Source organism: Monopterus albus, unplaced genomic scaffold (genome assembly GCF_001952655.1).
Source record: "Monopterus albus unplaced genomic scaffold, M_albus_1.0 scaffold250.1, whole genome shotgun sequence".
NCBI lineage: Eukaryota > Metazoa > Chordata > Actinopteri > Synbranchiformes > Synbranchidae > Monopterus > Monopterus albus.
In genome coordinates, this window is record NW_018128130.1 from 1,246,194 (window position 1) to 1,262,093 (window position 15,900).

Here is a 15,900-nt window from a genome sequence, read left to right on the forward strand (position 1 = left end):
GATAGCAGAGAAAACAACACGGTAACTTTCACCACTACATGTTTGTTGATGTTAGCTCAGCATTCAGTGCAGTGATCCCACGTAGACTTGTTCAAAAACAGAGAAGCTTTGACCTAGTTGCTTCACAGTGTACCTGGATTCTGGACTTTCTGAGTGGCAGACCCCAACAAGTCAGACTTGGAGAACACAGGCACAGCACAGGGGTGTGTCCTCTACACTCTCTTTACACACAAACTGCCTATGGAAGTTCCCACAACAGCCTGGACCTTAAAATCACACAGACCAAGGAGATGATACTGGACTTCAGGAAACCAAGGCGTATAAAGCAATTCCCTCTGCATAAAAGGAGAGGTGGTGGAGAGAGCGGAGAGCTTTAAATTCCTGGGAATCCACATCTTGGCAGACCTCACTCGGTCCTTAGACATCTCTCATCAGGTGAAGAAGGCCGAGGAGAGGCTTTACTTTAGATCAGCCCACCTCCCTCAACAGCTGCTGTTTGGCTTCTATCATGCCATCGCTGAGAGCCTCTTGACATATCGCTGTACAGCACAGGACCAGAAGGATCTAAAGCAGGTGGTGAAGGCAGCCCAGTCGGTGATAGGAACCACACTACCACCCTTGGAAGATACATACACTAGCCGTCTACAAAGGAAGGCTGTGTGTATCATAAGGGCTCCCAACCATCCTGGACACAATCTGTTCTCCCCGCTCTTTTCTGGGAAAAGATACAGATCCATGAAATGTAGCTTTTTTCCAAAAGCTGTTAAATCTCTTCTCCCACCCCTCCAGGGTTGAACAAATGCACTTTTGATGTTTTGTTTTAGAGTAGCTATATTTATGTATTTAAATGAGGAGATGCAAAAGAGATCTTTCTAACAATGAATCTATCTATAACATTTGATAACATTTTCGGAGTTCTCCTTTACAGAGTCAAATATTACATCCCTCCAACTGCTTATCCAGTAAAACTAGTGGAAACCTTGTAGACTTAAGTAACATTATTTCACATGTAGCACACCTCTAGCCTGACTGATACACTCCCTCTCCAAGCTAAAAACAGTATCTAGATGTATCAAACATAAGGCAACATGGGTTGACCAACAAACTGTAAACATGATGATGTTACAGTGCAGTGTTAGAGTAACATTAAACTCTACGGCATATTTTGCCAACTTATATGTATCATGAAGGTTTTAAGAGGAGCGCCCTGACTTTAATAAATGTGCTGTTCTTCTTAATACATCCATGAAACATAGACCTACGTGAGCATGAACAAATGAATGACTAAGCAGTCATTCACTCGTAAGAGCTGACGGACTTAAGAAGATCTGATGAAATCCAGAGCTGAAGAGGCACACTCGCCACTGTGGCAGTGTGACTCCACCAAATGTTAAGGACTTCATAGCCAAATGGGCAAAGGTGGCCATGGCCTTGCATACATGTTAAGATACATTGATTCAACATGTAACAAGTAAACATCTGTAAATACTATTTTTGGCCATAGTAGAGTATTTACTTATTAAGTTGTAATACTGTTAATGTAAAAGGAAGTCATTATTTCATTCTGCAAAAGGGACAAACTGACATCTGTTTCTTGAAGACCGTGATGTCTTCTGGACACAGGCAGAAGCAGTGTCTCAGAAATATGAGTATAATCACTTCATTTCTATGGCATGTCACCTGCTTCAAACAGGCTATCCATCTACAAGAGGAAAAAAAGGAGAGACTTAAATGGTCTGTGAATAAGACCAATTAATTTTGACAACTGACACCACTAAAGGATGGCAGCCTGTAACTTACTGCTGTCAGCTGCCAGAGAAAAGGTCCACCTCCACGCTCATTAGAGGTGCAGCTGCAGAGCAGACTGAGTTTTGCAGAAGTTCTACCATACCTAGACTATTTTTTGCAGAATATTCTCCCCTTTCTGTGTCCCTGTGTTTCACATTCCACAGTGAAATGAGTTCAGTGGACTCACCTGTATCCATCAATGAAGCTGGCATTGATGTAGTCGGAGCCCTCCACACCTCTGATTGGCTGCAGGCTGACCCGGGTGGACTCAAAAGGCATGATGTTCACCAGGCGGTTCTTGAATTTGTTACATGGCAGGTTGGCACTGATGAACTTTGACGTATGTGCTTTAGAGCTGGCCAGTTTCTGTGAAGACAGAGGGGAGGACATGTCTGTCTCTGATGCTCCTCAGACCCCCAGTCCTCAGCCCAGAGCACCTTCATAACTACACCGACCGTCTCTGTGGTCCACCTCCTGTCTTTTATATCTAACACAATCAGCCTCGGTGAAGTGTGGTGTGTGGACAAGGTTGTTAAAGGGCGCAGGGAGTGAACACTCTTACTGGTGCATGTAAATGATTCACTTGGAGTTAATCAACTTTGTTCTCTGACTTCTAAAAAAGCCTGATGTCACAGTGTGTTAAAACCTATTCTGAAGACAAAAGTCAAAACAAACCTACATACATTCACTGTGAGCTCAAGAAGACAGGCCAGTGCCAGTGCATGTCAAACCAAGAGAAATAACATATTTGGAAGCAACATCCCAGATGTGAGTGCTTTTTCAGGGCCAGCTTTGCTGACTGGCGTTAATGTGATTCCTCTGCTCTGCCAGAGAAAGTGTCAGTCTGAGAAGTGTTTGTGAAAGAAGACTGCAGTGAGCTGAGGATCAAAACCTAATTATGCTCTGTCCAGATTTACAGCCATCCTGCTTGCTTGAACAAGCAGCATAATTTGGGTTATGGCTTGCCCCCAAACTGAACTAGAAGAGTCTGGTTAAATCACCGTGGTGTCACTCAGGACGGAGTGTGCAGTTGAACATGGTCAGAGGCTGCAGCTCCTCCTGTGTAGAACCACCTAGCCCAGTAGGAGCTTATCTTTATGTTGTCAGACATCCCAGTTTGTCCCAGCCCTCTCTCCTTCACTCCTTCACTCTCATCACTCTGCATTTCCCGAAGCTCCCCCTCTCCAACAGTCTGCCATTTGAAGCTCAGAAGTTAAGCTCCCACAGCTCCTTCTCTGAGAAAGAATCTGTTTTCTACTCATCCTTCCAGTGTTTCAAAGGCATTTGTTAAGGCTGTATCCAACAAGAGGTCCATTATACATGCACTACAACGTATTCACAGCAGACATTTTCACCTGACAAAGATGGGTATAATTAATAACCTAAGCAATTATTAAGTGTTGCCTTGAATTGCATCATTGCTGTAATGGAGCATTATTAATGTTACTGGTACCAGCTGTGTCGTTCCAGGAAAGACAACTCAAAATGTCTGCAGTGACAAAGGCCTATGAATTAAATTCAAGACTGCTCTGATTCTAGTGAGGCTGCCAAGAATGAAACAGGTGGGAGCATGACAGAAAAGAGTTGGGAACCATTAGATTAAACTGTTGCCACATGCTCCTCAGTGGTCTAGCTAACACACATCGCAGGCAAACACCACTGCCAGAACCCTAACAAGAGAGAATAAATTCACATTGCACCTGTTCACTGATCTTTGTATTGGTTTCTGGTTAGCCTTAGACTGGATTATACTTTTGCAATCTGTTTTTATTTTACAATGCCATTTAAGTTCATGATGCATTGTTGTATCACAAAGTCTGTCAGTCAAGAAAAACTCAGCAGAGCCAGGTATACTGTATAATTGGAGTGCCCTTTTAGTTATTGAGTTGTACAGTTTCTCAATCAAAAACAAAAAGGCACCTACCTTAAACTCCAGTTCCATGGCAGTGACAGTCTCTCCAGGAGGGATCTGGCTGAGTTTCTGGATGTGGGCATACAGGTTGCGGGCAGGGACTTCTGTGTTGCCACATGTTGCGGCTTCTAGCAGGGCCTCATGGATGAATATATATTGATCCTCTGTCTGCACCATGTAGTTTCTTTGAGCTCGCATACACGTCACATGACCGTAAATGTCCACGGACTTCTCATGTTTCATCCTCTCCAACATGGCTTCAATCACAATGAAGCAGCCTGTCCGGCCCACACCAGCACTGGGAAGCATGATCAGAAAACATGGCTGATGCCACAAAGGACATTCAGGGTGTGGACAAATGACGCACAAGACGTGCTCTTTCTGTTTACACCCATTAAAAAGGCTGAGGCAAAACAATATATGTGATTATTGAGTTAGTCTTTTATTTGAAGCAGGAGAATGTGAATTAGTTAAAGTTGCAAAAATCTTTTTCCCTAAAGGGTGGACACACCCTGGGCCAAGTAGACTGAGGTTAAGGTGTGCTGGCACAGGTTCCGAATGTCTCAGACTGACCAAAATGTGGTAATCAGACAGAAGGTTTCCAGGGAGCTCTGACAGCAGTCAGAAACAAACATGGACACACTCCGAACACACAGTTGTTGTGTGCATTGCTAGCTAGGAACAGTCTATACTGTATACTTGTACACATTGGCTGTTTGAAGGCAAATAAAAAGAAAGTAACAAAAACACTCCCGCAGTGAAATTCTTCCAAATAATGTGAAGCAAAAGCTTGCTTGGTCTACATTCTGAACACATCGTTACACTGTTTTACCATCTACAGTACCATTAGTCTGTAGCTGGCACCAAATGACATGCTGTGCACACCATTTTTTAAACTTACCTTTAGCTTTTAATTAGTTAATCATAACAAAGAACATTTTACCATGCCATACACATGCAGTAAATCCAGGTGTCCTGCTTCCTTCTTATTATTGTATGTGGTGCCAGACTGCGACATCACTGACCTAACTACTCTCCAGGAGAGGTGAGGTGAAGGTCAGTGAAACAGCAGGGAGCGAGATCACTGCCTAGACTCACATCTCTGTCTCTCTTGTTCCTTCGATGTGTCTTATAAAGCGTCAAAGAACGGTTGGGCTGATAAATACGGTAAAAAAAACCTTGGCGTGATATTTAATAGCGGTTTTAATTTTGATAAGCAGATCAGGGCCATGGTTAAGACCAGCTTTTTTCACCTGAGACTTTTAACGAAGGTGAAGCCTTTCTTATCGCGTGCAGACTTAGAAACAGCCTTCCACGCTTTTATCACTTCATGACTAAACTACTCTAAGGCCCTCTATGTTGGTATTTCTCAGTCTTTGCTTCTGAAGCTTCAACTGGTCCAAAACGCTGCGGCTCGGCTGCTGTCGAACACTCCCAGGTATGCCCACATCACCCCCGTCCTTCTCTCACTACACTGGTTGCCAGTACAGTGGAGAGTTGATTTTAAGATGCTGCTATTTGTCTTTAAGGCTATATATGGCCTCGCTCCGCTGTACCTGTCGGAGCTGCTATCTATCTATGCTCCACACAGAGCTGTGTGCTCCTCAGAGCACGTGTCCTTGGTTGTCCCATGGTCTCGATATAACAAATGGGGCGACCGCTCTTTTGCTGTGTATGGCCCTAGACTCTTGAATTCTTTACCACTTTAGAGCTTTGGTCCATAACCGAGCTAGCGGTTTTTAAGTCAACTTTAAAAACTCACCTCTTTAAACAGGCCTTTGGTGTTTAATCCGTTTTATTTCCCCCGAAGGGACATCGTTTAACTTGTTGTTTTATGCTATTTGAATCTTGATGGAAATTTTTATTGCTCCGAGTTTGGAAATTTGTGTTTTTAGGTTTTATTGTTTTAGTATTGTTTTTTTGTTGATACACATGTTCTATTGTGCAGCACTTTTTGCTCCCCGGAGTTGTAAAGTGCTATATAAATAAAGCTTTATTATTATTATTAATTTTTTTAAATGTAAAAATAACACTTTGAAGGGTTTCTGCGTTGTTCTCTGCTATAAAACTATTCATTTGATAACTTTACTGTGAATAGTACTGAACAGTTCAAGCAAAGTATGAGTACATTTCTACATAAGTGTGGTTAAAGTACATAGTCTCCTTCCTCTATTACCTTTAAGGCCTCAGTTTGCTTCAGACAAGCTGTATTATGACGTTACTCACAGGTGTCCATTGACTGGCATTGCTAATGTCAAGACTGGTCATTGCAAGCAATTACAACATCTACAGCCATCATCTACAGTACCTAAAGTCTGAGTGAGAGAGAGAAGTTCAAACCTATTCTACTTACTGCACACCTGACCACTTGCTGCAGAAAGCGTGGATGTTTGTTGGTTTTTCGGTTTCAGAAAATGACTAACTGTTGGATACACATGCTGGCTCAAGCATGTAGAGGCTTTTGTGTTGATGTGAGGTGTAGTTCACCTGCAGTGGACCACCATGGGACCAGCATCTGAAGGGTTACAGGTCCTGACTCTGCGTAGAAAGGCCAGTGTTGGGGTGGGGTACTCAGGCACTCCGTGGTCAGGCCAGGCCATAAACTGGAACTGTCGAACCTCTCTCTTCTCATTTGAGCCATTCTGTATGAGCAGACAGATGCACATTTACACGTCATTCAAAAAAAATGTGATCTTACACTCGAATATTCAATGATTGATAATTATACCTAACAACTAAAAGATTCACTAACATACACTGCAGTGACTACCTGATCAAGTTTTCATTGAGCGTTTAATGTAGGAATCTCACATGAGAATATTGCTGTGCATCACAAATGCTTTCAGAAAGACACTCAAAAGCATTAATAAACCACTTTCTAGACAGTGCTTGATGAATAACAACATCTTGAAGTGAGCACACTGGTATAGCCCTGTCAAAACAAACCATTTTCATCAAATCTACAGTACATCAATGGTAAATTTTATTCATTAGATTCAGAAAGCCATAGTTTTCACCTTTTCACCATTCAAGACACAGTCTTCTTATATTCTTGAGCTCTTTTCAGAGATAAAATACCAAACATTGGTGGCTTCAGCTATCTGGTGAAGTGATGGCTTGTGTCACTCACTGCAGAAGTCTGACAGTGCAGAAGCATTAAGTGACTTCAGGTCTAATTTAAATGTTTATGTAAGTCCCATTTGCTCACATACTGCATGCAAAGCATTTTGCTACAGTAGCTATTCATTCATTTGTCCATGCACTTGCCATCAATAAAAACTGAAAATATAGAGAGAGACTGCTGAACTCTTCATCAGAATTGTATTATTGCTATTGTTATCTTTATTGCTGTCTTTAATGCCTTGTGCTCCAGTCTTACAACAAGAGCAACGGAGTTAATCTAAGAACTATCTCCTCAGCAATGTGAAATAGGCTCTCTTATGGTGTTTCCTAGTTTATTAAATTGATATTGTCCATAAAAGATGGTGATTATAATATTACGTCTATTATAGTGACAGAGAAGGTAAAACAAGACACATTTAATCTCTTTCTCTGCATGTCTGCTCTTGTGCTGCTACAGCCTTTATGTTAATCTGGCAGCATTAATTTTAGACCAGTTTAAAGGGTTATGGATATGTTACTATGTCTGACCTAGTAAGACCGCCACATGAAAGTGAGTCCTACATGTTAAACTGTCATCACCCTTAGCTAACAAAGTGCATGTCTGAAAGGTGCTTAGTGCTCTTTCAGAACTGCTCTGTCTTCTGCCAAACACCGTCACATTCCATACACACAACATTTTCAGAGAGTTCTCACCTTATAGAGAGCAAATGTGCGTACGCTGTATGTAGCAAGCTCCAGAGTGTCCAGCACGGTCACCTGAATCATCCCGTATGTTTCTGTGCCTCGAATGGGCCAATACTGGTCACACTTCACCTGCACAGAGACACACACCAAAGCACTTGTTTTTTCTACAAGGAGGGAACGAAGAGGAGGAAAACCAAGTCTGCATCGATCTGTCTGTACATTAAACTAACTTTGGTCCAAAATGTTGACTACTGCTCAGACTGACATGCATGTTGCCTAATCAGCTTTTTACAAGTGAGCATGTGCATCACAAAGGCTTCACATAGGGTAACTTCACTGTGACAGTATAGCAGCATAGTGAAAGGAAAAATATTTGCTTGCAGTGATGTGTCCTCATATTCACCATAACCTAGTTGAGATTCTGACTAAAACTGGAGCTGACCCTGATTAGCCTCTAGACGTCTGAATAAGTCACACCCACACAAGTTCATTGCTTTAAAAAAAAACCTGACTTCAGTATACTGCTAAGGGAAAACTTCGATTACTGCATGGATGTGTGTATTTATATTATGGTTACTATACATTGTGCATTTTCCTATATCATCCTCCCAGAGTTTACTCTATAGAATAAAACAGAAGTGCTTTCTGATCTGATGCCACTACCAGCAGGACCATGTGTGCGTTTCAAAATCATTACAAACTGTTAGTGAAAAACAAACCAGTTTTATCCATCCATTATCTGTACCGCTTATTTCTGAATAGGGTTGTGGGGGCACTGAGGCCAAGCCCAGCTGTCACATGGCGAGAGGCGGGGTCCACCCTGGACAGGTCACCAGCCTATCACAGGGGTGACATGTAGACACACACTCACACTCACTCCGGAGGACCCGGAGAGAACCTACGCAGGCACAGGGAGAACATGCAGACTCCACACAGAAAGGCCCTGGGTCGGCTGGAGCTCGGACACGGAACCTTCTGGCGGTGGTTTGGATTAAAATAAGGACTTTGTTTAGGCTGAGTAAACCTTCTGGGTTTAAATGACTACGTTATTGAGGTTAGGGGACCTTTGTTGTCATAGTTACAATAAATAACCACTTGTTAAATTTATGGCGTGATCGTTAAACTAAACTGTCAGTTGCAAAGGAACAGCTATGTCCCATAACATTCTGTTGCAGTTGTGTTTCTGGTCACCTGGTGAATTTAACTTTGGTACTCTCTCTCTTCTAGCTCTATTTTTGGTCTGCACCATCTGCTGAGATGGCTCTTTAGTTGCTAAATGGTCCACCAAGTCCACCAGCTGTTTGCTGCTGAGCAGGTAGTGGACAGTAAATAGTTAGAGTATTTTCTTTGAAAACAGCTGCCAAATAATAGTGTGAGAGCACCGAGAGTAAACCAGAACAATAAAGTCTGGACACTGTTAGATATTTTTAGTCAGATAGATATTGGATAGATACTTTATGTAATAGAAATGTTTAGTGGAGATAGGATGTCTAGTTAGACTGTTAAATGCTTAGTCATGCTTATGAGTTTCTACAGGGTACATCTGGTCAAGGATAACTAGAGAGAAGAGTTGATGACAGTCAGCAGACAGGGTGTTTAATATTATTATTATGATGTGTATAACTGTAGCCTTAGCCATAATATGTTCTTATGTTTAAGTCACGACATGTTACTAGAGGTCGTGAGAATGTTTTTAGTTACACACCACTTAATCAACAGACACACACACATTGATTTGCTGCATGTTTTGACTACTGCTATGACCAGCTGCAAAGCTGGTAACAGAGACGTCTCGGTTGGCGTTTCTGTGTAGTATGGGGCTAGGCCAACCGAGGGGATATAATGTATAGGCCTGGTGGGTTCAGGGTCTTTCATCTTACATCTGCCTGTGTGCAGTTTGGAGGTGCAAGATACCTGAGCGTGTAATGTTAATTTTACCTGTCATCCTTTGAATAAATCAGCACTGTTTTGAAGTTACTTGGACTGTCTCGTCTCTCAGAGTTAGCAAAGGTAACAAGAACCAAAGACCAACAACACTAAACAGTGAGCTGAAACTCATTACAGCTCTGTACAGCCGAGGGGAGCTACAGATTCAGCTGATAATACTCTGTAAGGTCATCATGAACCCCTTTCACATGGTCACACTGTTTTCACAACACATTATTACTATAAAAATATAGGTTGTAGCCAATTTTCAGACTTCATAAACAAAAGGAGTTTAAATCAGCATGGATGCAGCATCCACTGGTTTCTCAAGCTGTTTGGACTTCTATCTTGATAGCACTAACTATTTCCTGTAATAACTAAATTAAACTTAAGTTTTGTGATGCAGACATAAAGTGAGATACCAGGTTCTTCAGAATGAAAAGACTGAGTCACAGAACTAATTAATACAATGAGCATGTGCACTGTTAGTGTTACTGCTGTTTTTCCACTCTTGGCTGTGGGAGGGGTGGACACAGAGGGTGACAGTGGGGGGAAGGAACATGGAACACACATTAGATTTTGTGCTAGCTAGAGGGAATGTTGGCCACAGCAGTTTTGCATAACAGATGGTGTGATTACATTTCATACACCTGAGTGAGAGTGTCAGTGTAGGGGTGGGGCTTGTTTGGCAAGGCCTGTGGTTAAGTACAGGGCCACATGGCCTGTGGTCAAAGTGGTGTGACGAGGAGACACGTGGTTACATTTAATACAGAGTTCTAAAAGTGTGTATATGCAGGTATACACTGGTGATGACCTACCTACCTTAAAATGGGCAGAGAGGTACACACCATATTTGTGCACATTTGCAGAACTACACTGGAGCCAGTCATGCTGTAGTTTTCATGTGCAGTGTTTATTGTACACATGAGACTTTTGCTCCCTGACTTCAGGGCATCTTTGCAGGCAACACACAGTAACTAATCTGTAGAACGGGAAAACCCAACTATCAAGACACTATTATACCACAGTTTATATGTCAGTTTAATCCTTTGTTGTTCTAATTATTCTGGACCTCCATACTGCCGGTTTTTTCTTCGTTTTCTTCTTTTTTGTGTGTTTTTTGCTTTTTCTGCAGTGCACAAATGTCATGCACTGCTTACATACAACAGACAGGCATTGCTGGATATCGCCAACTCACAAAGCCACTGGGAATTTACTGGTTTCATACCATTGGAGCTACAACTCATTGTTCGCTCCGGCGACAATAACAACAATAGCGAGGAAAGCCGCCATCGCCTGCGGGGACCCTCCGGAGCACCAGGAGCAGGCTGAAATCAGGAGAGCAACCCGGAGACGGAGTCGGGGCAGGCGAGGAGGACTCTGTAACATCCTGGCCACCAGATGGCAACCTTAGTTGTAATTGTTTGTATGAATGCATTACATGGATAAGTCTCACGAGATCCGGATGGTGTGTGAGTCAAGATGGCCTACAGTAAAGAGCATGAGTAAACATAACCTGTCGATCTCCAGTCTTTATTTATAGCTTGTAAGTCCTCCAACACAAAATACAACAAGTATTACATGGTATCAGAGTAGCGAATCTACTGCCTATCCAGCACAACGATGGAGTCCTACGGCGTTCACACTCCGAGGATGGACTGGGATTCCGCGAACCTTCCTGAAGCATGGTGGAAATTCCAACAGCACGCAGAGCTGATGTTCACTGGTCCTCTCCGCGAAAAGGACGAAGCAGATAAGTGCAGCTACCTCCTCTTATGGATTGGGGAAAAGGGACGTGATATTTATAACACGTGGAACCTCACAACAGAGGAAGCCAAAAAGCTACGGACTTACTACATAAGTACACACCGTATATCACACCCAAGGCCAACCCCATATATGCAAGACACAAGTTTCATCAACTATTGCAAGGTGAACATGAGTCATTCGAACAGTTTGTCACGGAGCTAAAACTCCTAGCTAAAGACTGTGGCTACCCAAATAGCGACGAAATGATCCATGATCGCATAGTGTTTGTGACCAATTCACCCCATGTGCGTGAGAAGCTACTTAGCCAGGGTGCAGCGCTCACCTTAGACAAAGCCATAGATATTGCATGATCCTATGAGCTGGCAAAACAGCAGCTAAAGACTATGGGAACAACAAAAGAGCACCAAGCTACAGTGCACGCATTTTCAAGAAAATCACATAGACATGATGCATCACAAAAAGCTAAGAGGGCAAGGGACGAAACTGCCACCTACAGAACATGCAGTCACTTGCAGGGCACCATAGCTTTAAAGACATATGTCCAGCCAAAGGAAAGCAGTGCATGAAATGCAAAAAGATGAACAACTTTGCAAAAGCATGTAGATCTAAGGCCCCAGAGAAATCAAAACCTCGCTATAAGACAATTCATTCAGTCAAAGAAAATGACTACACACTGGAGCGTCACACTGATGAGGAACTTGGATCACCCCCAAGAAAAGTAAGATTTAAAGTGGACACTGGTGCACAGGCCAACACCATTCCAGCAAACATGTTTTGAACCCTATTTCAAAATGTCACACTGAGACCCGCAACTCAGAAACTCACAGATTATGGAGGGCACCCACTGAGTGTGGACGGCATATGTAAGCTAAGATGTAGACATAAAAAACAGTGACTGCTACTGGATTTTCACATTGTTAACACTAGTGCCCCACCAATTCTGGTGATGAAAGCCTGCAGAGACCTAAATCTCATCCAAATTGTGATGGCTGTGACTGAGGGAAAACAAATACCAACATCGACTCACAAAGCTTACTTAAAGAGTTTGCAGATGTATTTCAGGGCATTGGAGAGTTCCCAGGGGAATGCACCTTCAGCATCGACCCAACAGTTACACCTGCCGTTTGCCCACCAAGCGGGATCCCCTTTGCACAGCGAAGCCGACTCAAAGAGGAGCCTAATGGCTGTGACTGAAGGGAAAGAAAATATCAACATCGACTCACAAAGCTTACTTAAAGAGTTTGCAGATGTATTTCAGGGCACTGGAGAGTTCCCAGGGGAATGCACCTTCAGCATCAACCCAACACTTACACCTGCCATTTTCCAACCACGCAGGATCCCCTTTGCACTGCGAAGTCGACTCAAAGAGGAGCTCGACAGCATGGAGAGGGACAACATCATATGCAAGGTCACAGAGCCCACAGCTTGGGTGAATGCACTTGTTGCTGTAGAGAAGCCAAAATCAAAGAAACTCAGGATATGGCTAGACACCAGACCGCTGAATAAGGCAATACAGAGACCTCATTACCCCCTGCCCACGCTTGAGGACATCACATCTAAGCTTGCAGGAGCCAAATACTTCAGTGTACTTGATGCCAGGTCAGGTTACTGGACTATGTGACTAACTGAGCCATGAGTCTTCTCTGCTAACTACTTTCAACACTGTGTTTGGCAGGTACCGCTTCCTTAGATTACCCTTTGGCATAATTTCAGCCCAGGATGAGTTTCAGCATTGTGTGGACAAAACCTATGAAGGTCTCCAAGGCGTTGCTGCCATCGTCGATGATGTATTGGTGTTTGGCAAGACCAAAGAGGAACACGATCACAATCTCAAAGCCATGTTGCAATGCACTAGAGACAGAGGTGTAAAGCTAAACCCCGACAAATGTCGCATCTATGTACCCGAGGTCAGTTACTTCGGACACACACTGTCACAAGATGGTTTAAAACCAGACCCCCACAAAATTAAAGCAGTCCAGGAGATGCAACCACCTGAGAACAAGGCAGAGCTAGAGACAGTAATAGGTATGTTCACCTGGCCCGATTTGCTCCCCACCTCTCTGAGATCAATGCGCCACTACGACAGCTGCTAAAAGAGGACAGTGACTTCATATGGGATGCTAGCCATGACAGAGTATTTCAACAAATGAAGGATTTAATAACTTGACAACCTGGAACAGCAATGGCATACTTCGACCCACTGAAAGAGCTATGGCTCCAGGTAGACGCCTCAAAAAATGGCCTTGGTGCAGTCATGCTCCAAGACGGCAAACCAGTTGCTTACGCACCGAAATCACTCAACAGCACTGAACAGAACTATGCACAGATCAAGAAAGAGCTCTACGCTGTACTGTTTGGTTGCAAGCGTTTCCATGAATACGTCTATGGCCATAAGGTTATTGTGGAGTCAGACCACAAACCACTGGAGTCAATACTAAAAAACCCCTCACAGCTGCTCCACCACGACTACAAAGAATGATACTACAGCTACATGACATCAATATCGTCCACCTGCCAGGAAAAGACATTCCAGTCGCTGATACCCTGTCCTGGAAATCAATTGTGTACCATGACCAATCCCTGAATGAGAGCATGGAAGTACATGTGCACATAGTCATGATTAACGTTCCCATAAGTGACAAGAGACTGACAGAAATCATAGATGCAACGAGCCAAGACACACAGCTCACCCTTCTGAGACGAATGTCACTGGACGGCTGGCCAGAGACCAGGTCAGCATGCCCCCTCAGCATCCAAGAATACTGGAATTACAGAGATGAAATCGCTGAGATTAATGGAATCACGTTTAAAGGGGAGAAGATCATCATTCCCAGTAAACTCAGAAAAGTCATGTTAGAGCGCATACATGCGGGCCACATGGGCGAGAGACATCTTGTTTTGGCCTGGCATGGGACAACAAATCAAAGCAGCGGTAGCGGCCTGCAACATCTGCCAAGAACACTTAATGTCTCACCCTGTACCTAAAAGGCCATGGCAAGTCATCGGAACAGACCTGTTCACTTGGAACTCAAAAGACTACATTATCATAGTGGACTACTTCAGCAGATATTTCGAGCTACACTGCTGTACTTCCACATCTGTCATAACAACACTGAAATCAGCAATGGCAAGAAATGGAACTCCAGAGATTTGCATCAGTGACAATGGACCAATGCTACAGCTCCCGTGAGTTTGCACATTTCACAGAAGTGTGGGGATTCACACACAACACCACTAGCCCCCACTATCCACAGAGCAATGGACTTGCTGAAAAGACAGTCCAAACAGCAAAAAGGCTACTGGACAAAGCAAGAGCTGAGGACAAAGACCCATACCTCAGTCTACTAGAATATAGAAACACCCCAGTAGATAACCTAAAGTCACTACTCATGAGCTGCAGACTACGCTCCATCCTTCCCACCACAGCTAATCAACTGCAACCACAAGTCACCTGTCTAAAGGACATATGTGAGAGGAGAGAAGCTTGTCAATGTCGACAGCAGACCTACTTCAACAGATCCGCCAGACATCTAACCCCACTGACAGCAGGTACACCTATCCGCTTCCTGCAGGGAGATGGTTCCTGGAAACCTGCAACAGTAACCCAGCCAGCAAATGCTAAAAGGAGCTACCACATCACAACAAAGGAAGGTCAGACATTCAGACGAAATAGACGTCACCTCAGACAGCGACATCCCAATGACAACCCAGAAGTGTGTGCAGAAAACCCTCAACAGTCTGAGCCTACCAGCAACGACACACAGGCTGCTCATCCAGACCCTGTGAAACCACCAGACTTAAATATACCTACAAGCACCCCACCACCTTGCTACATCACGAAATCAGGGTGTGTTGTGAAACCAAGACGTATCTTTGATTTGTAATTATTGTGTATAGCGAAACCTATGTCTTGATACTAGCTGATGCAACGTTAAGAATTTGCACAAGCTATATTTGTGGTAAACAGCTATTGTTGATATAGAAACCACAGAATGTTTTGTTAGTTAAATGTTAAAACTATTTGCTAACTTGCATACCTCAACATTGTGCGACAGCACGTGAATATTTTGAGTTGCCGAGCTTTATTTTTTCAGTAATGTCGGCCGAAAGTGTTTGTTTATTCAGGAATGCAGTTCTTTCTTTTTCTTTTATAAAAAGAGGGATGTAACATCCTGGCCACCAGATGGCAACCTTAGTTGTAATTCTTTGTATGAATGCATTACATGGATAAGTCTCACGAGATCCGGATGGTGTGTGAGTCAAGATGGCCTACAGTAAAGAGCATGAGTAAACAACCTGTCGATCTCCAGTCTTTATTTATATGTAACCAGGTGAACAAAAATAGCTGTTATTTTCTGCTGTAGTTGCACATTTTGAACAGTAGATGGCCTTAGTTTTTTTGGGGGTTATGGAAAAGACCAATGTATGCTGGGAAATCCCGGAAGAAGATACACGCATGGCTTGGGGTGGGAATCGATGCATATATCAACGGTGAGATGTTATCTTAACGTTATTCAGGATGGCTGAGAATAAAGTTGTACCATATGGTTGTGGACGAAGTAAGGGATGTCCGACGCATGTTTAAGAGATCCTATTTTGTTTTGTTTTGTGCACAGAGTCGCGATGCATGTAGATGAAAGACTGCCCGCGTGTAGATTTAAATTCGATCCTTGAGCTGGGTAATTATTATTTCTTTG

At 43.2% G+C, this 15,900-nt stretch overlaps 1 protein-coding gene across 10 annotated transcripts in view; it reads right to left on the bottom strand.

The window, feature by feature from the left end:
- The window catches only part of ptprfa (protein tyrosine phosphatase receptor type Fa), a 562,000-nt gene that overhangs the window by 25,530 nt on the left and 520,570 nt on the right, over positions 1-15,900 (bottom strand). For all 10 annotated transcript variants that reach the window (XM_020620922.1, XM_020620921.1, XM_020620919.1 and 7 more), the window contains 4 exons: positions 7,517-7,636; positions 6,188-6,342; positions 3,713-3,998; positions 1,976-2,154 (listed from right to left, as the gene is read on the bottom strand). In XM_020620922.1, the coding sequence (XP_020476578.1) occupies positions 1,976-2,154; positions 3,713-3,998; positions 6,188-6,342; positions 7,517-7,636 (740 nt within the window). The remainder of the gene's footprint in view (positions 1-1,975; positions 2,155-3,712; positions 3,999-6,187; positions 6,343-7,516; positions 7,637-15,900) is intronic.